At 32.6% G+C, this 24401-nt stretch overlaps 1 protein-coding gene across 2 annotated transcripts; it reads left to right on the top strand.

Annotated features, from left to right (window-relative positions):
• The first annotated feature begins 15557 nt into the window (after positions 1–15557).
• LOC136202829 (protein tesmin/TSO1-like CXC 5) lies at positions 15558–22884 on the top strand. 2 transcript variants are annotated; one of them, XM_065993746.1, is made up of 8 exons: positions 15558–16384; positions 17172–17279; positions 17954–18131; positions 19162–19533; positions 19646–19755; positions 19826–19920; positions 21288–21701; positions 22542–22884. In XM_065993746.1, exons 1-8 carry the CDS (start codon positions 16101–16103, stop codon positions 22790–22792), a joined length of 1812 nt encoding a protein of 603 aa, XP_065849818.1. In that variant the 5' UTR covers positions 15558–16100; the 3' UTR covers positions 22793–22884. The 2 variants fall into 2 exon arrangements, with proteins under 2 accessions (XP_065849818.1, XP_065849819.1); XM_065993747.1 differs by having other exon boundaries at positions 15559–16384; positions 19174–19533.
• The last annotated feature ends 1517 nt before the right edge of the window (positions 22885–24401 follow it).

Here is a 24401-nt window from a genome sequence, read left to right as displayed (position 1 = left end):
AAGCCCCAAAATCTAGTAGGCACATATTGCGAGCTGAATCTGACCTAGTCAGAGCCTAGGAGATTGACGACCTCTTAGTTGATTAAGCGCCAATTTACTGAGCCTTAGACCTAGTTTCGGCCTTAGGGAATCACGCGCTAGGAACCTCAGGAGGGTAAGTAGGGTTAATCGCCTTGAATACAAGTGACTTGGGTTAGGTTTTACTCAATAGACTTGATAATCTATCTTAATTATTATCGATCATTCCATGTTCCTTCGAATAGTTTCATTAATGAAAGATCAATTAGGGGTAGAGTAATTTACTTAGGCTTAGAATAACTTAGCTAGAATTAGATAACTTAGTTAGAATTAGATAATTTAGCTAGGATTAGCACAATTCAACCTAGGAGTAGATTAATTTAACAAAACCAAACTCAAAACCCCCTAAGCCTAGATAACATCCGAGACTTAGTAGCTTGATACTTGCAGAAATAAATCCTGTGGACGATAACCTGGACTTAAACCAGAAATTTATTACTTGATAACGACGGGGTACACTTATCCCTTAGTGAGGTTTCGCGAGAAGCCGCATCACCCACTAGTCAACAGTTGTGTATGAGCCACATTATAATCATGAGCTATAAGCCCGCCAAAAAGCACTAAACAACAACTCGATCCTTTTGTGCTTGCATCTGTTTCACATCAGACACAATGGGAAACATATTGTTCTCTTCTTTGCATGCCTATTTCACTTCAGTATAATATTTATAACTCGCTCATTTTGTGTCAGCCCTAGTCTCATGCTCCAACAACCTATACCCTGACTTCGAAGAGTATTCCTCATCCATTAAGAAATGCCAAATGACCTTAACCTCCCTACTTAGTAACATTCAGACCGTATTCAATATAGTTTCTGCATCCTAAGGATAAAACCAACTATTGACCTTCCCCTATCCCAAATCCTCTTTTTGGAATAAAAAGTTCATCCATCTAGCAAACTTATTATCCTCTAAGAAATTACTTACCACATAATGTATTGCATCATCCTTCTTCATCCATGGCTCGCTCCATATGGAGATCGAGTTCCCTTTATGAACTCTCCATCTACTCGGTGATTCAACACCTCAACAGAACACCATAGACCCCTCTAAACCATACTAGCAGTATTGCTTAATTTGGAGGACAAAAAATACATATTTGAAAAACATTTAGCTTTCAATGCCCGACTTACCAAAAGTGAGGTTTGGTGATGAATTTCCAACCAAAATTTTCCAATAAAGTAAGATTGAATTTCTGGAGGTCTCAGAAGCCTAAACCACCTCTATCCTTTATTCAATGACAATTTTGCCCAATTGAACCAGTGAACATTCCTACTTCTGTTATCCTTTGTACCCAATCAAAGGGAGTTCATAATCTTCTAGAGCTCATCACAAGTGGATTTTGGAATGAGGAACATGCTCATACAAAACATCGGGAAAGCTTGCGCAACATATTTTAACAGAACATTTTTGCCAGCAACAGATAGAAAATCGAAGGCTCTATCTACTATGGGCATGGAATTTTCTGACCCTAATGATTAGGTTAAGTTGCATGTGCTCAACATGTTATAGGTGGACCTCACATCACGTCATGTGGGATCACGAACTGGAACTCGAGCCAAATTTAAAGAAAAGTGGTTTTTCAAAGGGTTGGCTGATCGGCTACAACCAGTGGCCGATCGACCACTGGTCTTTTCTCTTAAAATGTCAGCATTTTAAAAGGGGACAAATCTACCCCCATTTACCAGCTGGTGACCGATCGGCTACCACAACTTTTTCAACAAATTTTGACCCACTTTGTCCCTCAACTCCCCACTATAGGAGACGTTGAGGAAATGGGATGAATGGACACATTTGTTCAGAAAATAACCATTTTTTGGGGGGAACCATTTTTTGAGAAATAAAGAAAAAGCTTTGGAGAAGAAAAAGAAAACACATAATTCATCTTTTCGGCTTTCAATTCTTGAAACAAAAACACCAAATTAAAAGTTCTGATTCTTTTAATTGCAAAAGAAACCTTTAAATTACACATTTGAAACTGTTTTGTTCCTATTCAAATCCATTTCAACAAAGTTCGGGTCGCTGTGCTCAGGTTTTGTTCCAAGGTATGTTTGTCCGCGTTCATGATTCCACGTCTACGTAAAGTTGGATAATAGCCTGAAAGGTAACATCTGAATCGTTTTGAAGCCTCATTTTTACTTGCAATCCATATTTAATTTGTTTTCGAATTGATGCCATTGTTGTGGGTGAAGCAGAGATTTTGTAATTCTGCAGGTGGTGGCCGATCGTCCATCTATGGTAGTCAAGCGGCTACTAATACAAAAATACAGAATTACTGCTTTACATTAGGGTTGTCAGGTTGAGCCTGTAATTCTTAATTTCAGTAAATTTATATTTCATTAGGCATTTAATTATTTAACATGTGAAATAAAGTTAATTATGGGTTAAAGGGTATTTTTGGAATTTTCAAATATTAAATCGATTAGAATAGATAAACTGAGTACACAGATCAACTTTCCATGTTGTTGTGCTAGATTTCTAGGATATGATTAAGTCCTACGTGATCGAGTCGAGCGTCGTTGTGTATATCCGAAAGACGGGTCTAAATGTCCCGCAGTTAACATTTATATATTTTACATGTTTAATAAAGTTGTTTAAGGTTAGATCAATTGTATAAGATTTTGATATTAAATAGGTTTGTAATTTATAGTTCCGAATTTATTTATTGCTTTCCGCAATATTGTGTGGTGAGTGTATATGAACTAAAAATGACATAGAAATATTGGTATTTTAACGGAAGACAAGTGTATGATTTGATTAATCAAACCCTTTAAATTGTTTAATTCTCTAACCTAACTCTGAAGATATGGAATAGTATGAGCTTGCATGTCATCTATTTTATGTTCCTGGATATTAATCCCGGATGGCGACTCTAACATATTGAATTAGCCAATGACATGACAAAAAAAGGCTAATAAGTAAAACATGCACGGGAAGGGACACATCTATGTCGTCTTTAAAAACGTTAAGTGACGGTGTATTGTTCAAACATAACCCCTTTCGCCGAACCAAAAGGATAAACGAGTTTCAAGACGTTCACAGCTACCTAATCGCTTCCTCAATCTGTCTTTTAAGAAGTTAAAAATAGACAGCTTGGATCTACCAATAAGGGATGATAAACCTAAGTATTTACCTATGTCTAGCAGCGCATAGAATCAAAGAATGGCACAAATGTCCTCTGTAGATTTCCCATGTACATTCACACTGAAGAAGATACCTGACTTATTTAAGTTAACAGCCTGCCCTGAGACTTCCTCATACATATATAGAATTTCAGAAATCTTCATGCTCTCCTCCCTAGTGGCACTGAAAAACAAGAAGTTGTCGTCTGCAAAGAATAAATTGGTCACACTAGGAGCTCTTATACAAATCTTACAGCCAGTCAGATCACCATCAGTCTCTATAGACACTATCAATTTAGAGAGCACTTCAGCATATAATATAAATAGGTAGGGTAACAATGGATCCCATTGCCTCAGTCCCATGCCCGGTGTAATAGGTCCTACCTAAGAGTCGTTCAAGGAAATTGAGTATGAAACACTTGTAACACACATCATAATCCACGTGATCTATCTATCACTGAATCTTAGACACTCCATAACTGCTTTTAGAAAACTCCAATCAACTCAGTCATACGCTTTATTAATATCAATTTTAAGAGCCATTTCCCCTTTATTCTCCATATTCTCATGTTTCATGAAATATAAGGATTCAAAAGCTATTTGAACACTATCAATCAAATAACATCTAGGAACAAAGACATATTGACTATCATATAACATCAGGGAGGACCATTTCAATCCGTTGGCTAAAACCTTGGCTATTTGCTTGTAAATCACATTATACAAAGAACTAGGCCTGAAATCCATCATACAATTTGGAGATTCAATCTTAGGGATAAGGACAATAATGGTGTCATTTAGATTAACTAGAAATTCAACCATTTCAATCTAACACATACAATCATTAAAAAATCCTCACCCCCTATGAGACTCCAAAAATGCTAGAAAAAACTTCGAGTTTAAGCCATCCGGACACGGTGATTTATTTGGTTGCATTTGAAATAAGATAATTTTAAATTCTTCATATCTAAAAGGTGCAGTGAAAACAACATTCATATCCTCAAATACAGAGCATGAAAGTACACTTATAATACTAAGCAACTTAAGATGGAAGGAATAATGTGGAGAAATAGTTCCTTACTACTGATGCTTTATTGATCTTATTAGAGTGCTCCACACTATTCTCATCCACAAGCCTCTCAATTGTATTCTTCCTTCTTCTCGCGTTGACACAAGCGTGAAATAACTTCGAATTATTATCACATTCTTTTAGCCAGATTTTTTTCGCCCGCTACATCTAGTGTCTATTTTTTATTTATTGAATTAAGTTATGGTGAAATTGCATTACTTAAAAAATTCAATATAGTAACAATGACTTTTCGATATTAGTTAATTATATAATAATGAAAATATGATACTACTTTTTAAAAATAATTTAAAATTTCAATCGTGATTATGCTATTTTACGTTTTTCATAGCATATAGATAGATGAAAAAATTGGAAAAACATAACTAATGATTCATTCTCATGAACTCAGAATATGTAAAACCTATAGGAGATATTTATAAAATGATGTCAATTAAAAGTTAAAAACTTCATAATTAACTATCACGACCATCTATAAAATTAGGGCTAATTACAAATCTAGTCCAATTAAGATGGATCATTTACATATCTAACACACTTTGCTTCCATCTTACCAAATTAAACCATTTTGGACAAAATTACACTTAGTTCTATTGATCGATTCATCTTCTTCTTCTTCTGTTTCTTCTTCTTCTTCTTCTTCCGCTTCCGCTTCTTCTTCTTCTTCTTCTTCTTCTTCTTCTTCTTCTTCTGATTCTGGTTCTGGTTCTTCTTCTTCTTCGGTTCATCTTCTTCGATTTCTGATATCAATCGTTAGCGATTTTTGAAGTATTATGTTCAATTTCCTGTAGAAATTGTATGTTTTTAGCTTATACGCCTGCTTTTCTCGCTGGTCTTGCCTCTTTTTTCATCTGTAATGGTATCATTTCAATTTTCTATATTTTTCACAATTTTTCTCCATTGTTGTTGCAGTTGTGACGAAATTTATCGCATTTTTGTCACAAATGCAACAACAGTTGTCACATTTCATCGCAAATGCGACAACACTTGTCGCAGGTGCTGTTGTCGCATTTGTGACGAAATGCGACAAATTTCGTCACAAATGCGACAACAATGGAGAAAAATGGTGGAAATTTGAGAAAATTTCAACGATACTATTATATTATAGATGAAGAAATAGGCAATATCATCGAGAAAAGTAGACGTATAAGCTAAAAACATACCATTTTTACGGAAAATTGAACATAATACTTCATAAATCTCAAAAATGGCTAACGATTGATATCAGAAATCGATCCATCGATCAATAGAACTAAGGGTAATTTTGTCCAAAGTGGATGAAATTGTCTAATTTGGTAAAGTGGAAGCAAAGTGGGTTAGATATGTAAATGACCCCTCTTAGTTGGGCTAGATTTATAATTAGCCCATAAAATTATTAGTATATCTTTTACTATTAAAGAAATTCCAATTAAAAGCCTAAAAAAAAAGTAGGAATTACGAAGGCAAATGATATATACAACGGTTGTATATAAGTATTAATTATCCATATGTTTTCTTATATTTTCAATAAAAAAAAAGAGAATTTTAATCTCTGATACACTATGTTATGGAACCGTTTCATTCAACAGTTCAAATTTATAGTTAAGTGCTAATCATAGATCTTATATTAATTATGCTTGAACACTCAATTAAATCCCTCTTAATATGGCAATTCAACTTTTCTATGAAATGAATATTTTCCCCCTTTTTTTATGTCAATGATTTTAAAACAAAACATGAATTTGAGTTAATGATTTAATGGAGTTTAAGAAAGGAATCCAAAATTGAAAAACAACGATTTATGAATTCCATTTACACATAGGATTTTATTTTATCGTTATAATTATTTTAAACACTTCAATAATAATTAAAAATGGTGTACAACTTTTACCCTATTTCACACTTTGGTGTATAACCTTCGTTTTGTCTCAGTAATATATATGACCTTATAGGTGACCTCTCATTATAGTGTACAACAAGTAAAAATGACCGGTCAACGCCTGGTCAACGCACCACCTCAGCAATTTTTATTCCACTTATCAATAAAAAGGGACCCACCACACATATAATGACTAAAATACCCTTATCTCTCTCAAATAAAAAAATTATAAATTATAAATAAACCCTCCATTCAATTCTCAATTATCTTTTCCTGACTCATCTAATTCCAATTACCATCAATTAATTAACCTAGAGATTAACCCAGCCACCCACCACTCCATCTTCTTCCTCTTCTTTTCTCAAAACCGAAACCTTATCTACCATGACTGATTTCTCTCTTTCATGATGGCGACTCCCACCTCCGGCTATCTCTCTCTTTTTTTTTCCTCAAGCGTGAAACTCAGCCTCCTCCTTTTGTCACTTGTCGATTTCTTTTCGCTCGGCCACATCTCTTCTCGTTTTTTTTTTCTTCATCTTCCCTTCAAGGAAGGCGACAATTCCAACTTCATTGGTTCGGAGGTCAGTTCGACATCGTTCTCTGAACTTGCTGTCAGAGCAGAGGTAAAAAAGACTTCCTTTGATCACCCTTGAACGAAATGTCCCTTCCGATTTCAAACCGCTCACCGCTTCTCTCATCCGCTTTACGCCGTGCCGAAAACAATGGATTTGAATTTAACGCCATGTGTATTCAAAGCTAAGAACCTTTAACTATGAATTTAAGGGATTTGAATCCGACACTATTCCTATAAAATTTAACATCAATTTAAAATGCATAATGAAAACTATATTAACCTTGAAAATTGAAAGATGTGAGTAAATTATTTTATGTATTAATAGATTTCCATAAAAGGTTTTTTGATTTTAAAATTTTAAGTTTGATTTTTGACCAGGAGAATCTGTAATTTACAAAAGCATTATACAGAGAAAAGGAAAGTGTATTTTTTACTTTTTATAAGGGTATTTTAGTCATTATACATATGGTGGGTTGAGGTGGTGCGTTGACCGGTCATTTTTACTTACTGTACATGATAGTGGGAGGTCACCTATAAGTTCGTACATATTAGTGAGACAAAATAAAGGTTGTACACCAAAATGTGAAATAGAGTAAAGATTGTACATCATCGATGAAATTTACCCCTTCTTTAAAGGGTTGTTGTTGTATGCTAAAAGTTGTACAAAGTTTAATATAATTTGACCAATTTGGAAATTTTATGACGTGTGCAATAAATCAAGCTATTTTTGACGTCTATGTTACTTTACCGTGTAATTTAAATTATTATTTGACATATATATGTATATTTCAACCCAAATAAATTTAACAACAAAAAAACTCCTAGATTTTCTAACAAAACCCAAAGGTTTCTAAGTTGGATACTCTGCAAGTTGATTCGGAGAACATATATATTTTAACGAGATAAAGTTAAAATTTGTTTCTAATATTTTTAAAGAAGTGCAAATATACCTTCATTGTGTAAAATGGTAAAATTTATTATATTTTTAACGTGAAGCATTACCAAACTCAAATATTGGTAAAATCAATATTTGATTACTTTAAGTGTAAAAAATAAAGTCAATCCGTATGTAATGTTTTCTTTTTTGCCTCAACTCATGATATTGATAACGCCTAAGGTTAATTAAAATTTTTTTTTACAAGATATAGATGAGCATTGATGCAATTATCCATAAACATGTGGTTTTAGATGGCCGAAAGTGCACCATAAACATGGTTTATAAATTCATAAATGTTCCTTTCAAAATAAAAAAATAAAAAAAAAATTCATAAATTTTAATGAAAAACATATATAATTTAATTAAGGTTTCATTTGGTAAGATGTAATGGTTTCTAATGGATTGACTATTACATTGAAGTCTCATTACCATGTTTGGTTGCATGTTGTAATTTTGTTATAATTGAATGAGAAAACCACGAGTTAAATTTTGTTCAACAACTTCTGTAATCCTCGTTACATAGAAAAATGACTTGAATTCTCATTATATCCAAAGTATATAATAATAATTCCTACTTTCAAAGCTCTATTAAATTTCTCATTTGTCAAATCTCACATCTCATCCTTGTAAAAACACAAAAAAGTAGAAAACCAAAAAAAAAAAATTGCGAAAAAAAAGGAAACCAAGGAAAAAGAGAAAATAGAAAAACGGTGAAAAATGTTAAAAAGAAAGTAAAAAACGAGAAAAATGTAAAAAAAGTATGAAAAAACGAAAAACTGTACACTAATGTATTGATTTCAGTTAATATAATTTTTTGCATTTTTCGTGTTTTCCGTTTTTCGTGTTTTTCTCATTTTCACGTTTTCATGTTTTTTATTTTAATTATGTAAATAAAATTTTATGATTACGTTTAATTAGAAAAACATAAGTATTGTAATGGTAATTACATTTCATCATTTTCCTTTTATTTGTCAATCAAACATGGTAATAGAATCAATATTCAGTTCCATTACATTACAAATTTTATTATATTACAACTTTGATTACATTGCATTACGTCATACCAAACGAACCTTAAATAATTGACTATTAACTAATTTAATTTTTAATTAGTTGTTGCATACCACTTAAAGATATAAACAATAACTTTTATTGTATCATAAAAATGATTTGGAATAACTCAAATTTTACGAGATTCTATTATTTTTAAAGAATTAAAAAAATGATGTGGTTACACTGATTTGCAGATGACACTTTGTGATTATTATTTTTATCAAAACGAGAATTGTGGTTTATCCAAAATATTTTTCACCGCTTTTTACTTTTCAAACCTAGAATTATTATCATTTTTTTTATTTTCTTTCCTATCTCCTCCATCCTTCCTCTTCTTCTTCTTCCTCCTTTTTTTTCTTTTCATTTATTTTAGAAGAAATTTCAAGGAATTCTATGGATTTTAATTTTTTTTTCCCAAAAATTCGTTTTTAAGTAATTCACTGGGAGTCTTTATCGAAATTTCCAGGAATTCTTTAAAGGAATTTCAGGAATTCCTTAACAAAATTCTGAAAGACAAAAATTCATTGAGGAATTTTTTAATTTTTTTTAAAGAGAATAAGGAAGAAGAGAGAGAAATAATTTATTTAATAAAGAGAAATAAAGGAAGAAGAAGAAGGAATTAGAGAGAAAATAATAATAAAAAATTAATTCAAACTTTAAAAGTAAAAATGAATTTTTGGATCAAAATGCCTTTTGCCACGTCATAAGTTTTTAAAAAAATTTATTTCCTAACGACGACAACCATAGGCCTTGTTTCAAAAAAAAAAAAAAACTATGGTGTCATCTACAAAATCAGTCTAACCACATGATTTTTTTTTCAGGTTACAGACACAATTTCTGGCTGCTCCGCAATGGCAGTTAAGTATATGCCTAAGAAAAGCTATCTCATCCTAACACCTCTTTAGCTTATTAAAATAGATAATTACCTTGAAAAAAAATATGATTTATCGTTTGATCTGAAAATTTGTGGACCACTAAATATGTGTTTTAGATATTTCCACAACTCTCTTGCAGTAAGCACATATTAAAATCCTTCTGTGATTTCCTTTTCCATTGAAATAAAGATCCGTGATGTAACTAAACAATCGATTTTTTACCACTTCTTGTAAGCTCGTGTAACTTCTTGTGGCATTTCTACATCTTCTAAAATCTTGTAAAACCATATATGCTTATTCCTTCACTTTGAAGGCTACATCCCTTTGTTTCTCATTGACCTTTCTTTTCATTGAGTGGATAAGTTCAAACGCAACAATATTATTATCAGTGATGGACCGACTTGAAGAAAAAGTCAGACTAGTCTTTTGAGATAATTGTAGAGAGAATAAGCTCCAAGAGATTAGCTAACACCTTTGCCATAATTTTATAAATCACATTACACAATGATATAGGCTTAAGAACAATATTAGTTGCAGAACGATGCTCATGGTAATCACCATCTTGTAACCATTGATTACAAGTTATAAACACATTGATAACTAGAATGTGGTCCGAGGTTGTGTGTGAGTGAAATTGAATGTGTAAAGATGGACTCACACGCTTAAGGACAAGTGTATCCTCTCGTACTAAGTAATAGATTTTGGTTAGACCGAGTTATCGAATCCATGAGAGCTATATTTAGCAAGCAATACTCTAATGAGTTATCCTATTGGTTAGGCGAACAAATATTTAAGGCTGAGAACTAAATTAATCTACTCATACTCCTAACTATGTTTCACATATTTTAGTATGTCTCCACTTGTGCAAATAATATGGAATGTGGTAAGATTGAAGTGATTAGAGTGTTACTAAAGTTTCCAAAATAAATATGTAAGCAAACTAACCCAATACAAGTTCCATTTTGTTAAACTCTTTCTGACACCTAACGATCCACAAAGTCCTATTATAGGAATTTTTTTTTATCTCCGGCCAGATACTTTTAAGAGTGACACATCAGCAAGTGTGAATGATTCAAATAAATTAAAATCAATACATAAAAGCTCAATGGTAGTTATTAGAGAATTAAATCTCATTAATGGAATAAATGTTCATTATTAATTATGTAAATGTTTTAGTAGTTACACTATTTTTATTGTAATTAACATAAATTAATTCAATAATTAATCCCTCATTAAATGAATTAATTTTTAAATTAACTAAGAAAAAAATATTCCAATAATTCGGTTTCAGAGTTCAACTCTATAATATAAGTTGAATGATGGTTACTAGAATTAAATCCCATTAATGGAATTAATATTTATCACTAATTGTAAAATAATTTAGTAATTATAATTGTCATTAATTTTCATTGAAATACTAGTTTAGAATCTGCACAACACACAATATTCTTCATCTATATAGGAAAAATCTAAAACCTAAAAACAATAAAATAAAAATCATTACAAAACTCAAGATTTATAAGCCTCAATGACACCCTTGATATTGTCATCTGCATAATTACTCGATATAACCATATTGGATTGACACAAGTTTTTTTTAGAGAAAAGTGCTAATCCAATCCAATGGAACCTCTCTAAAAAAAGATTGAGATAATATATATTTCTTTTAAATCGTAGCTGAGATCTGCTCTGTAAGTTGTTTAATATTAAATAAATAAAAGTATGTAAGGAAGGATGAGAAACATATGTTAATGCATTAAATATGTAGGGGAGATGAGAAAACATATGCTAATAATGCATTAATTAACCTAATTTGAATAGTATTTAAGACATAAAGTTTTTTTTTTATATATATATATATATATATATGGGTGGGATCTAGTGAGATAATGGGTTGTGGTGTGACAGAATAAAACTATATAGTTTTGATGATAATTGAAAAGGGCAATGTGACAAATTTGTAAATAAAAGGAAACACATGAGAGAGAAAATTGTTTTATTTATTTTATTTAAAATACATTTTTCCGACTTTTCTAACCTCGTTTTTTGAAAATTTTTATACTGTTAGACTCGTCTAAATTAGACAGTCATTTTGAGATCTCTGAAGCTTAGGTAAAAAAAATTCCGGTGAACGAAATCCGGCGATTAGGTGGGCGTTTTCCGGCGAGAAAAAAAATGCCCAGAAAATTCTCAAAATATTCCAAAAAATGTAAAAATTATTCTGAGAAACTTTAATTATTGGGTCAAAGCGGGATTTCTTACAATTTAGTCTCAAGAAAACTTTTTCCTTAATTTTATCCATTTTACATGCTTCAACAATTTATTGAGTCAAAACCATAAAGAATCTCTCTTTGAGCCAAGAATTAAAGTTTCTTAAAATGACTTTTTACATATTTTAGAATTTTTCGATAATTTGCAAGGCACGTTTTTTGTCCTACCTTTCAGTACTATGTGTTGGAAAAACCAGCACATACTTCTGGATGCCAGTACGTTGTTCTAAATCAGTGTACTAATTGTTTCAAAACAATGTATTAATTGTTCCAACAAAATAATTATATTGTTCCAACAGAATTCTTAAATTATTCCAATAGAATACTTATATTATTCCGATAATGTACGAAATTGTTCCAAATCAGTGTAACATTTGTTCCAACAGAATAAATCAACGTATCAATTGTTCCAACAAAATAGTTATATTGTTCCATCATAATACTTATATTGTTCCAATATAATAAATCAGTTTACCAATTGTTACAAATCAATTTTATTATCTATCGTTTTAAATTTCATTTTTGTTTTTTAGTATTTAATATAATATCTTTAAATTTATATTAGTTATATTATTTAGAAAATAATTTTAATCCTTAAAATGTATTGAAAATAAAAAATTACCCTTAAAAATCAATAAATCATTTTCCTTAATTTTATCCATTTTACATATTTCAATAATTTATTAAGACTAAATCGTAAGAAATCTCACTTTGAGTCAAAAATTAAAGTTTCTCAGAATGATGTTTTACATTTTTTGAAATTTTTTAAAAATTTTATGGGTATTTGTTTTCTCACAGAAAAACAGATCGCCGGATTCCATTCATCAGAATTTTTTTTACCTGAGCTTCTGGGATTTTAAAATGACCGTCTAATTAAGAGGAGTCCAACGTTATAATTTTTTTTGAAAAACAAGGTTGGAAAAGTTGGGAAAATGCATTTTAAAGAAAAAAAATAAAACAATTTTATATTTCCTTTTATATACAAATTTGCCACATTTCTCTACTTGTCTTACCATAAGAACTCTCTCTCTCTATATCTATATATATATATATATATATATATATATATATATATATATATATATATATATATATATATATATAATTTTTTATCTTTTTCAATTAATGGCGAATCTAAAGTTTTTTTACAATTAAGTTATAAAAATTGTCATGAAAAGTTTCCTCAAATAATCAAAATATTAAAATTTGATAATATTAATATCTATATTATATAAAAAAAATGACCATGCAATAATGCATGATTGAATGTATCCACCCATGTTATTAAAACTAAAATAAATATGAAGTATTATATACACGTGCAACGCACTGACTTAATTAAACTACAAAATTTATTTAATTTTTTATTATTTTTTGAGAAAAATAATAATATAATTTCATAACTCGCATTGTACAAGTATTCGACTAATTTAATATATAACACAATAAATTAATTCTCTAAGTCAATTTCAATCTCTAATCCAAAAATCGTAAAATAGTTAGTTATCATTTTATTTTATTGTTTAAAAAAATTAGTTATCATTTTATTAATATAATGTTAAATAATCAAATTATTAATTCTAAATATTTATAAACATAATCTATCAAATGTTCAACCAGTTAAAATTATTAACACTATTTTTTCTCAATTTTATTGTAAATGAACATTATAATTGGTATAAAAACTCAACGATTATATCAAATTACGGGTTTGAAATTTGAATGGCTCCATAAGGTAATAGTTTATAGTTGTAAAATATTTCAATTGTAGAATAAAATTACTGTGACATAATCATACAATAAGAAATTCTAATACGATCTTAATATATTGGATCTTTTTTTTAATTGTATACTTCTTTTCTTTTCACCATTGAATTCATTTCTCAATAAAGTGTTATGCTTCTATTAACTATTAATATATATTACAAAACAATAAAGTAAGAAAACATCAAAAACTAAATCCTTTTCTACGACTTCCAAAACATGAAAAAAAACAAATGATAAGAACTGAAAAAAAGAAGGTTGGGTTGATATCATTCCCAATTCATAAAAAAGTCATGAATTTCAAATCGCTATCGATAAAATGGCAAAATCTAATTACTTCACATGATGTCTCATATTGATCATAGATTTCTACAAAATATTACTTTCTTAATTCCTAATGACCGAATCCTTTGAACAACAATAATCCCTTCTCATTTCCTTTTTTAACATTCTATTCTTTCTTTGACCATCTTCAACACATCTGATTTAGTTCTACCATTCCATCTTCTAATTCCGATGTCAATCTTTATATCAACAACAATGACAAAAAGGAGTTGAAAGACTTGTTGCTTTTATAGCTCTAATGTTTGTGCATTGAATGAAGAAAATAAATGGACATAGAGCTTTTAAGAAGAGAGAGAATTGAAAAACAGATAAAAGGGAGAGAATTGAAAAACAGATGTGGAGAAATTTTTTTATTTGTGATTTTTTTTTTAATTTACAAGTCACTATTTATGTTTATATGACAACTTGTGATAATGCTTAGAACCCCTTGGGATAATTGGGTCCTTGGCGATCGCTCTAAATTTAGTATGTTAGATATGACTGAGATTCTATTTCACCATATTCTTTTATTAAAGTGACGGAATTACAAGCTATTTTGGAGGGCATTACTTTTGCTAGCGATTGTTTTTTAGGATGTTTGTATTGAATATGATTTAAAGATTGTGGTGGATGCGTCAACTAGTATGTATTTGGATGCTTTAGGTTTAGAGTCAATGTTTAATTGTACATTTTTTTCATTAAAAGGGAGGATAATAAGATAGCCCATAACTTAACTGTTTGGACAAAGTACTTTACTTCTCTTATTATTCCTAAAGGATTGTACTTATATTTGAAAATTAGTTTGTAATAATGATATTGGCGCTTTATTTATTGTTCTTATGAAGGACTGTACGTCTTTTTGAAAATTAGTTTGTCATAATTATATTGGCGCTTTATTTTAATGTAAGTTACTTTTTATAACGCTGAGTCAAATTTTCATTTAAACACTTTATATGTTACCAAATAAGAACATCAGATTTTTTATAACATTCAGTCAAATTTTCATTTAAACACTCTATATGTTATCAAATAAGAATACGAGGCATTCAAAATTAATAAGTTTAAGTGTGATAAATGTAAATATATATATATATATATATATATATATATATATATATATATAAAAGTTTGGGGTACCAAACTTTAAAAGATGACAAATTTAGGTGTTCAATAATATACTTAATAAAGCTAAATACTTATCTTGGACACTTCCATATTTTCACAAACTCACAAGTCACACAGTCAACAACTTCTTTAGCGCCATTTTTTTTCACTCTCACTTTTTACGGAGTGGAAGCTTCAAAATAAGTTCCCACGTTTTTCACCCTTCCGAGTAATTTTACTTCCACCAATCAAACATTGCCACGTATCACCATATAATTCAATCTTTTTATCTACCCACGTGGCACTAAATTAAATGGAAGAAAACAATATTCTCGTACTCAACTCAAGCTGGCCCTTCCGTTTATACAATTCCACTCACACCAAACTTTCTGTCTTAATTAATCTGACGGTCGAACCGCTTATTCTATTCATACTTCTATGAATTTCCACCGTCAGATCATGGATTTCAATAATAACCGTAGAATGAATTTGCAACGTAAATCCAACCATTGAATATACAAAGAAATTGAATTTCAAAATCTCTTGAGAGAGAGGGAGGAGAGACGAAGAACAAACAAAGCCAAAGCGGAGCCACCTCACCACACCGCACCACCGTCGCCACCTTCTTTTTCGTCTAATCAATCTACTCTTTCCGTATCTACTCCTTCTCTTTATACGTTTTTTCTGTATTATTAAGGGATCAAAGTGCCTGTGGAAGAAAAAGATAGGATTTTTTTTTTCTTTCGTTTTGGGGGAGCCTCGCTTTAGCTGATTAAGTTCGTTCTGGAATTTTTTAGCTGATTATTCTCGTATTTGTGGTATAATTACGTGTTTTAGGGATTTACTACTGAGGTTTTTGGATCTGAAAGTTGGAGAATTTCAGTGGATTTTTATTTTTATTTTTATTTTCTTTTTTGTATGAAATTTGTGGGATTGCTCAGGGGTGAAGGGGAGAAGATAGTGGGTTAAGATTTTACCTACGGCATTTGTTTTCTGTTATAAAGAAACTGAAAATTTGGGGGTAGTTCTAAAAAATTGGGAATAATTTGAATTCTATGGGGGAAGGTGAGGGAAGCGACTTCCCTCCAAAAAAGGCGGCGCAATCGGAAACGCAAGGGAGCTCTGATTTCCCGACGAAAAAACTTGCGAGACAGCTGGATTTCACGCAGGGAAATGTTAGTCTCCCAGAGCACCCTCAATCGCAGCAGCAGCAGCCGCCGCCAGCGACGTTTCCACTTGTACAGAAGCCGCTTGTAGTCAATTCGCAGAGCCAGCCTCAGCCGCAGGTGATAGCGATTCCAGTGGCGCCTTCACAGCAACATCCACCAGCTAGGGCTGTGTAAGTCTCTTTCTTTGTGGTTGAGATTTTGAATTTTTTATTTGGAGTGAGAAACTTTGGTTTTGGTGGTGGGTGTAAGTTTTTGAATGATCTCCTGTGGGATTATTATGAAAATTTCCAATTTTGATATTAAGGAAGGTAACTTGTGGAATTTGCTGGGGTTTATGGGATCAATTCCTGATTTTGGTTGAAAGCTTTGATTTTCGAGTACAAGTTCAATCTGCCATGCTGTGTTTGAGATATTCAGAGCTCGAGTAGTGCTCTTGTTATTTATACTACTGCTGTCTCTCTTCCTTTCCTATTAAAAAATTCCCTCCTTGTTTGAATTGATTGCTTTTCAGAGTATACAGAAATCTGATAGTTATGAGTTCTTACTAAAAGCAAGCAGTTTTGCCATTAGTTCCTTGAGAATTTACAAATCGACTCAACCAATGTATTATTTTGTTTCAGAATGTGAATAAAAATATTAGCAATAAAACTAATTTTATGTTTATCGACTTGGTTTTCTTTCTCTAAATTGAAGTAGACTTTGGGAAATGGGAATGTGATTGTTTTCTTCCATTTCAGTGATTAGTACTTCTTTTCCTATCAATGGTTATTGATTTTGTGTTGGGGTCCATCTCAAATCTCTGACACTTACTTTTCTAATGAGAAAAGCTCATGGCTACTTTACTGCTAGTGCCATCTGAAAAATGAACGAAGAATCATTCAATTCATGATGTCACTTTGCTATTATTTGAATCTTTGCATTTACTTTGATGTTAACACTGCATCCTCAATTCCCCAGAAAGCCAGAGTCTCCAAAATCGAAACCAAGATCAAGTGCTGAACCGAAAGATGGTACTCCAAAGAGGCAAAAACAGTGTAACTGTAAACATTCCCGGTGCTTGAAGCTGTAAGTATATTTGGAAGCAATCAATCAATTGCTCGTTTTCTTTTTACTTACAAATTCACATGATGTTATGTTTTCTGGGTCAAAGTTTCTCAAGCAGCTCTTGAAACTGCTTTGGTTGCTGGAACTTGCTACTGCTTGTTCTGTTTATGAATGTTTAAGTCTAGGGATGGGGTTTGCTGGTTGTGAGTTTAGCCTCTTGTTTAAGTTAAACATAGATTTGAAAGAATTTTGACACTCCTTTGCTGTTTCTCATAGCTAAGAGTTGCACATAAACATGCAATTGTGATGGTAATATGGAGAACAATACATGTAACTGGAATGTATATTTGCTGTTAATGCCATGGTATGCTTTAGATATGTGCACTTTTCTGAAATTATTCTGTATGAAGTCGTGGAAAGGGGTATGTTATTGTTTAAATGGTCTCAAAAACCTATTTTGTCTGTAAAATGATCCATCCATGTATTATTAGGGCTTTGAAGGGCCCATGCTGGAAGCAACCAAGCTTCATTGAATAATTGTAGATATGGCTTGCTTTCTTGCTTCAGTTTTGTTTTGGTCCTATCAATATCTATTGCTATTCATGGTCACTAGTACATTCTTAATTTTCTTCATAACATTTTATGTCAAATTTTTTTCTGCTGATATGGAGTTAACTTTTCTATCTATTCACAAGGTATTGTGAGTGCTTTGCATCTGGAACATACTGTGATGGGTGCAACTGCGTAAATTGTTATAACAATGTTGAGAATGAAGCTGCTAGACGAGAAGCTGTTGAAGCCACTTTAGAGCGAAATCCTAATGCGTTCAGGCCAAAAATTGCAAGCAGCCCACATGGAACGCGAGACAATCGGGTATATGCTTTTCTCAAACTACTTTTTAGCAGAACTTTTTCTTATGTTTCAAATACCAAATGCAATTTCTTGGTTGAAATCACTTGATGCAACTAGATATCAATCTCTTGTAGACATGTAGTAATATAATCTTCAGTTTTGCTTTGATATGGGTATAGGTGTTGAAGACACATCCATTGGAAAGTATATAGTTTTTCATAATTTCCTTCCCTGTGCTGTGAGAGTCAGTGACTAACTAGAATTATCCTTTTAGGTCTCTGACATGGATTCTTTGAGGTAAAATGAGAAGTTGGAGCAAGATGTATCATTCTAGGGAACTGTTAACATGCATAGCCTTTGCTTTAATTAGTTTTCTTGTTTGTTTTGGCCTGCGATGTAAGAGCCTGCTTTGAATTGTCATTTTGATTTGCTACTTACTAAAATTTTGCAAAATATGTCTTCCATGAGTGGTTAAATATCTTAGTGCTTCAAGAAAGCTTTAGGCTGGTTGAAGTTTACATATATGATATGAGTACTTTGGGAAAGGGAAGAATCATCTCCTTTTTGTCATGTTTCTTCCCTTTGCCAATTTCAGGACATGACATCACCGTAAAAAAAGGGAAGAAAACAATGTTCTTAGAATGGTAGGCTGATATTAATAGATGTCCAGTCATTTTTTCACTGTAGTTCTATGGAAGACAATGAATACATATCAAAAAATTCTAATATCAGGTTTTTTAATATGACAGTATTTTTATTTTTGTGAGCTTTATTTATGTACAAAATCCCACAATACGAGGTCTATTAGATATGGGAATATCTTTGAAGTATCATTCCTAGGCTTGCTGTTTAGGGGGATTGTAACTTGTTGATGTCTAGAAAGTTCCATGATACGATTATGAATTCATAACAAGGGCATTGAGTAGAATAGGGTACATGTTGTCAGTTAATTGCATTGAACTGAAATAAGTGGCTTTGCTAAATCATTTCATGGAGCTTTGCATACAAGTTTCCCATGTCACAATTTTGACGAAATGTCTGAACTGGTTAGAAACAAATGCAGGAAGAGAACGGAGAAGGGATGGTGTTGGCGAAGCACAACAAAGGATGTCACTGTAAGAAATCTGGGTGTCTTAAGAAGTATTGTGAATGTTTCCAAGCTAACATTCTTTGCTCGGAAAATTGCAAATGCATGGATTGCAAAAATTTCGAAGGAAGTGAAGAGAGGCAGGCCCTCTTTCATGGAGACCATGCAAATAACATGGCATACATTCAACAGGCTGCAAATGCTGCAATAACTGGGGCTATTGGATCTTCAGGTTATGCATCACCTCCAGTATCCAAGAAAAGAAAAGGTCAGGAACTTTTATTTGGACCGACAGTGAAGGATTCGTCTTTTCACAGGCTTGGACACTATCCGCAGGTTTTTCCCTTTCCAAAATATTTAATTAATCCTTGTGCATGGTTCATAATCTTTGCATAATGCTTATATTATACTTTATGGTAACGGTATTATATCATTTCATATTCATCAGGCAGTCCATATTAGGCCTTCCACACCATCTTTGTCCTTGTCCTCTAATCCTGCTGCTCGTGGTGGTGGTGGTGGTGGTGCAGCATTGGGCCCTTCCAAATTCACATACAGGTAGAATGTTTTTATGAAAATATTACCGATGTGCCTTTTCAGATAACTAACTTGATTGCTATGATTGAAGGTCTCTTCTAGCAGACATTATTCAACCGCAGGATTTAAAAGAACTTTGCTCAGTTTTGGTGGTTGTGTCAGGAGAAGCTGCTAAGACACTTGCAGGTATGATGTTGATCTGCATATGTAAAATCATTGAGCTACTAGTTCAGAATACCTAAGACAAAGATGTCCTTGCAGTTTCTTTCATCCATGTTTTCATTTGTGTTTGAGCCTGCCAATGATCTTTAATTTATATTAAATTCTCAGAGGGAACCAGAATATCTCATAATCTCACTGTTCATATATTTAATTATTAGATCTCTTAATTATATTCTTCCCAATGATTCTTCCTCTTAGGCTATAACTTAATTTTGCTAAGACCTTTTGCAGACCATTTTCAATATTGTGTTCAAAACTCCCATTTGATGTTTTAAAAGGGTTCACTGAGCATGTAACTGGTGTAATAGTGATACCATAATTTTCTTAAAAATTTAGCATTCAGAGGGACTGGAAATTCACATGAAAGCAGTAGACTATTGTGATCGATAGGGGTATATAAATGGGCTGGTTTCTTTGTATTTTCTAATAGACGGGTTGTACAATCTTAAAGCACAATAACATTGTACTGAAAATAACGTAATATAATGTTACTATGAAGTGTATAGTTAACCCAGTAAAACCATTTGTACACTGTGAGGTTCATGTCATAACTCTGAAATCGACAATGAAAGAACTAGATAGTTGTGAGGTTCGTGTTGAAGGTCTGATAATCAATGAGCCTGATAAGCAATAATGCCTTTTAGGATTTGATAGACATATTATACTTCGAACTTCCCGAACCTATATAACTAACTAGTGGAAGATTATCTAGAATCATTACCCTGTGGGCACTTTCGAGGCAAGTTCAAAACTCTTCTATCCCTGTGGGATTGACTCTATAATTCCTGGCTGTCATTGACATTCCAAAGCATGTTTCCTCAATGACTTCCTGTCCATTTACCATAGACAGTCCATGATTCACTGTTCATCTTACGTTCAAGTACATTGTGTACCACACATGGCCAGACAATGTAGTTGTGTGCATTTCACAGCTTTAGGCTCTTTTTGTCTAATTTTCTTCGGAACTTGTATTATCCTTGGAACTTATGTTCTTTTATCTTTTATTTGGCTTATTGTACAACTCACCCATGGTTTATTTAGCGAGATAATAACTTTTTGTTTTCAAGTTCCATTTTTATCATTACTTTCAGGTTTTCTAAACTCAAAAGAAAAAAGGTTTTACTTTTAAGTCAGCTTCACATTTTACTTTCAATTCAGTTTAAAGTAACCAATTTTAAGTGGCAGTACTCATGTGCTTCTACTCGGAATGCTGATGCAGTTTTAGTGTTTAGGTTTTTTCATAAGTTACTAAAGAAAACTATTAAAGTAAGGAGACTTAGGTTTTTATCAATTTCAGTTAATGATATTTTCTGTGTTTTTTGTACATCCAGACCAAAGAACTACAATAGAAAAGCATGAGGATCAGACAGAAACTTCACTTGGCTCCTCAACTCAGGAAAGGTTGCAAAGCCAGAATGAAGCTGGTGCTGATAACAATATTTCTTATGATTGTTCAAGTGCAAACCAAACAGATAAAGCGGGCCCTGACGATTTCGCAGATGGTGCTGATGCTCAGAAAGGAAGGCCAATGTCTCCCGGAACCTTGGCACTGATGTGTGATGAAAAAGATACAATGTTTATGGCAGCTGCTTCCCCCAATGGGTTAATGGGCCATGGTTGCAGCACTACTTCACAGTTGCCTTGCAGACAAGGCATGACAGAGGTTTATGCTGAGCAGGAAAGAATAGTTTTTACTAAATTTCGGGATTGTTTAAATCGGCTCATCACATGTGGAGAAATAAAAGGCAAGTTTTTTTTTTTTTTTTTTCTATCTTCATTCTTTTGTTTGATAATATTCATACAGTGATAAAACACCAAACTTGATTTGCATTGGAGTTTAGATTGACAACAGCTGCAATTAGGGGTGGCAATTCGTGTAAGTGGTTCGTGTTAGCGTCGTGTCAATTATGGGGTTAAAGTCAAATGAGTCAACCCTAACTTAACCTAAAAAATGCCGTGTCAATTCAATTAGATTAGTATCAATTTCATGTCATGTTGCAGGTCACATGTTATTTTACCACCTCAGTTACTGATGACCTTTAAAAATATAGGAAGATACATAAATACTTTTAAATGGTGACATTTATGTATTTCTGGATTAGGCGAGTAATTCCGACCGTCCAAAAGTTTGACCCACCGAATATACTATGTTGGGTTTGTGTAATGTTTTCAAAGGTCATGTGAAAAAAATATGGGATGTTTGAGTAGTGTCTGTTGGTGATAATTGTAATTTTATTACTTCTATTAAGGTGACATGTAAAAACATAAGAGTATATAATAATAGTTTTAAATATTCGTATCATTTTCGAGCTAACATGCCAACCCTAACTCAACCAAAAATTTGGGTGTCAATTTTGTGTCAACCCAAAAACGACTCATTACCTATTGTCGGGTCAGTAATCCACTAACTTCGTATTGTGTTGTCTGGTCATGTACACAATTGTCACCTCTAGCTGCAATGTAGGCCAACTTCCCCCCAAACCCATGGGATTTCCTCTGCTTTTTTTTCCCTCTCCCCTTTTTAAGGTTTCCTAAGGATTTTGGATTCTGACAAACTAATGTATGATGTTTTTCTGTTCCAACAGAAACAAAGTGTTCAACCTTTGCCAGAACAGAATTGGGGAATCAGAAAGATCCACTCAGCAATGGCAGCTTAAATGCTAGACCTGAAGCAGGACATCAACAAGGACCTCATAGCAACGGTGTAGCAAAGCATGTTATTCCATCGACATCCAAAACGACTCCAGTAGTCACTACCGCAGTTGCCTCATCCAGTAGTGAACTCTCCAAACTTCCAGCAGTCCCTCAGAACGGAGATAACAAGCAAAAGACTTGAATCTGAAGGCTGGCTGAAGAAGCACTTCCAAATTTTGATCCATAACTGATCAATGTTCACACTGGCATTGCCGTTGGCCCCTGCTGTCGAAACTACCAGGATAATCCGGTATATTTCTCACGTCTTTTTAACATATTTAACATGTTTCAGCCCCAATTAAAGGCCGAATGGTGTAAATTGCAGAGTCCTACAAAATTGCACAGGATAAATGGTTAAATTATAATATGGCAATTACCAACATAGATTGTATCTTTTAGATACTAGGTTTTTTCTCCCTTTTTCTATTTATAGTGTTAGGAACAAATATAAAATTGTTATGGTATGGAACTTAGTTTGACCCTTAATTGAGATAGAATTTTAGGTCGAATAGAGTTCTCATTGGGTGCACATAACATTCCTTTTAGCACCTAATTTCTTTAGAAGAGTCTAAACATTCTTCTTTTCTTTTTAAATGTATATTCTTATTGAACAGAATTATTGATTCTCCTACTACCTGGGGAACATTTTAATATTTTATCCTAATAGCCCCTAATTTATGCTTGTATTTTTAGATTGCTTGCTTCTTGTTTGAATTATGAATTTGATTGGAATAATATGTCAATGGCAACAGTTGACAATTTTTTGTTGCCTTCATATGCGATGCCAGTAACATTCAGGATTATATATAGCTGGGAAGCTGGAGTTTTTATACGAATAAAACTTACTTTTACTTTTAGAAAACTTCATCAATAAGGTTGCCTTTAGCTAAATTAGGAAAGTTAATAAAAGCTAATAAATTTACACGTATTGATTATTGACTTTCACTGTGGACATGACTATTGATTATTGAAAATTAGCTAGAGTTTCCAAGTAACGCTCGAGGACTTTGTTTCAACCCATATAGAAAGACTGCGGAGACGAAACTTTGTCATACTCCTTAAGCAAAAAAAAAAAAAAATCTATGTTGTTGCTCTATGTAAACTTTTTGCAAATCTCTATTTAAGAAATTTTTTTTTACATCAAGTTGTCTGCATTCTTTCGTGTTATAACCTTTAATTTTATGAAAGTTGTAGAAAGTATTGATTTTTTTATCTTGGGAGAAAGGTGAAGGGTACCCTATTTTTCTCCAACCAGTAAAAGATATCATCTCGGGGAGCGTTCAAGAAGATTGGTGACCTCTCCAAAGTGCTCTCGTGGCTTCTTCCTCTTCTGATTCTTCTCATTCCTAGGTGGTTTGTTGGGGACGGCTTTCTCGCTTAGCAAAGAGTCCAGACACCTGTGGGCTTCCTATCTGTAGAAATCTCTTGCCCGAGTCATCAGATCTTTGAAGGTCAAAGGTCGATTGGTGGTTAGCTCCCGGGTTAATTCTTTGCCAAGGAAGTTAGCTTCTATAATGCCGACCACTCCATCATTCAACACCTTGGCCTAAATGGTCTCTTGTTGGAATCTTTCCACGTAGTCTTTGAAAGTTTTCTTTTTTATGTTGGACCAAGTAGTTGAGATCTTACATTGTCTTCCTTTATGGGATGGATGTTACAAAGTGTTCAACAAAGGAGCTTAGACATCTGCTTAAAGCTGGGGGTGGTCTCGGTCCCTAGGGACTCATACCAATAAGAAGTAGTGCCTTTCA

This window comes from Euphorbia lathyris, chromosome 8, assembly GCF_963576675.1.
Source record: "Euphorbia lathyris chromosome 8, ddEupLath1.1, whole genome shotgun sequence".
Taxonomy (NCBI): Eukaryota; Viridiplantae; Streptophyta; class Magnoliopsida; order Malpighiales; family Euphorbiaceae; genus Euphorbia; species Euphorbia lathyris.
This window is presented reverse-complemented; position numbering and strand designations above follow the sequence as displayed.

Coding starts and splice junctions, on each gene's coding strand:
- LOC136202829 (XM_065993746.1), top strand. CDS start 16,101: ATGGGGGAAGGTGAGGGAAGCGACTTCCCTCCAAAAAAGGCGGCGCAA. Junction 17,280..17,953: donor CATTCCCGGTGCTTGAAGCT/GTAAGTATATTT, acceptor TCTATTCACAAG/GTATTGTGAGTGCTTTGCAT. Junction 18,132..19,161: donor ATGGAACGCGAGACAATCGG/GTATATGCTTTT, acceptor TGAACTGGTTAG/AAACAAATGCAGGAAGAGAA.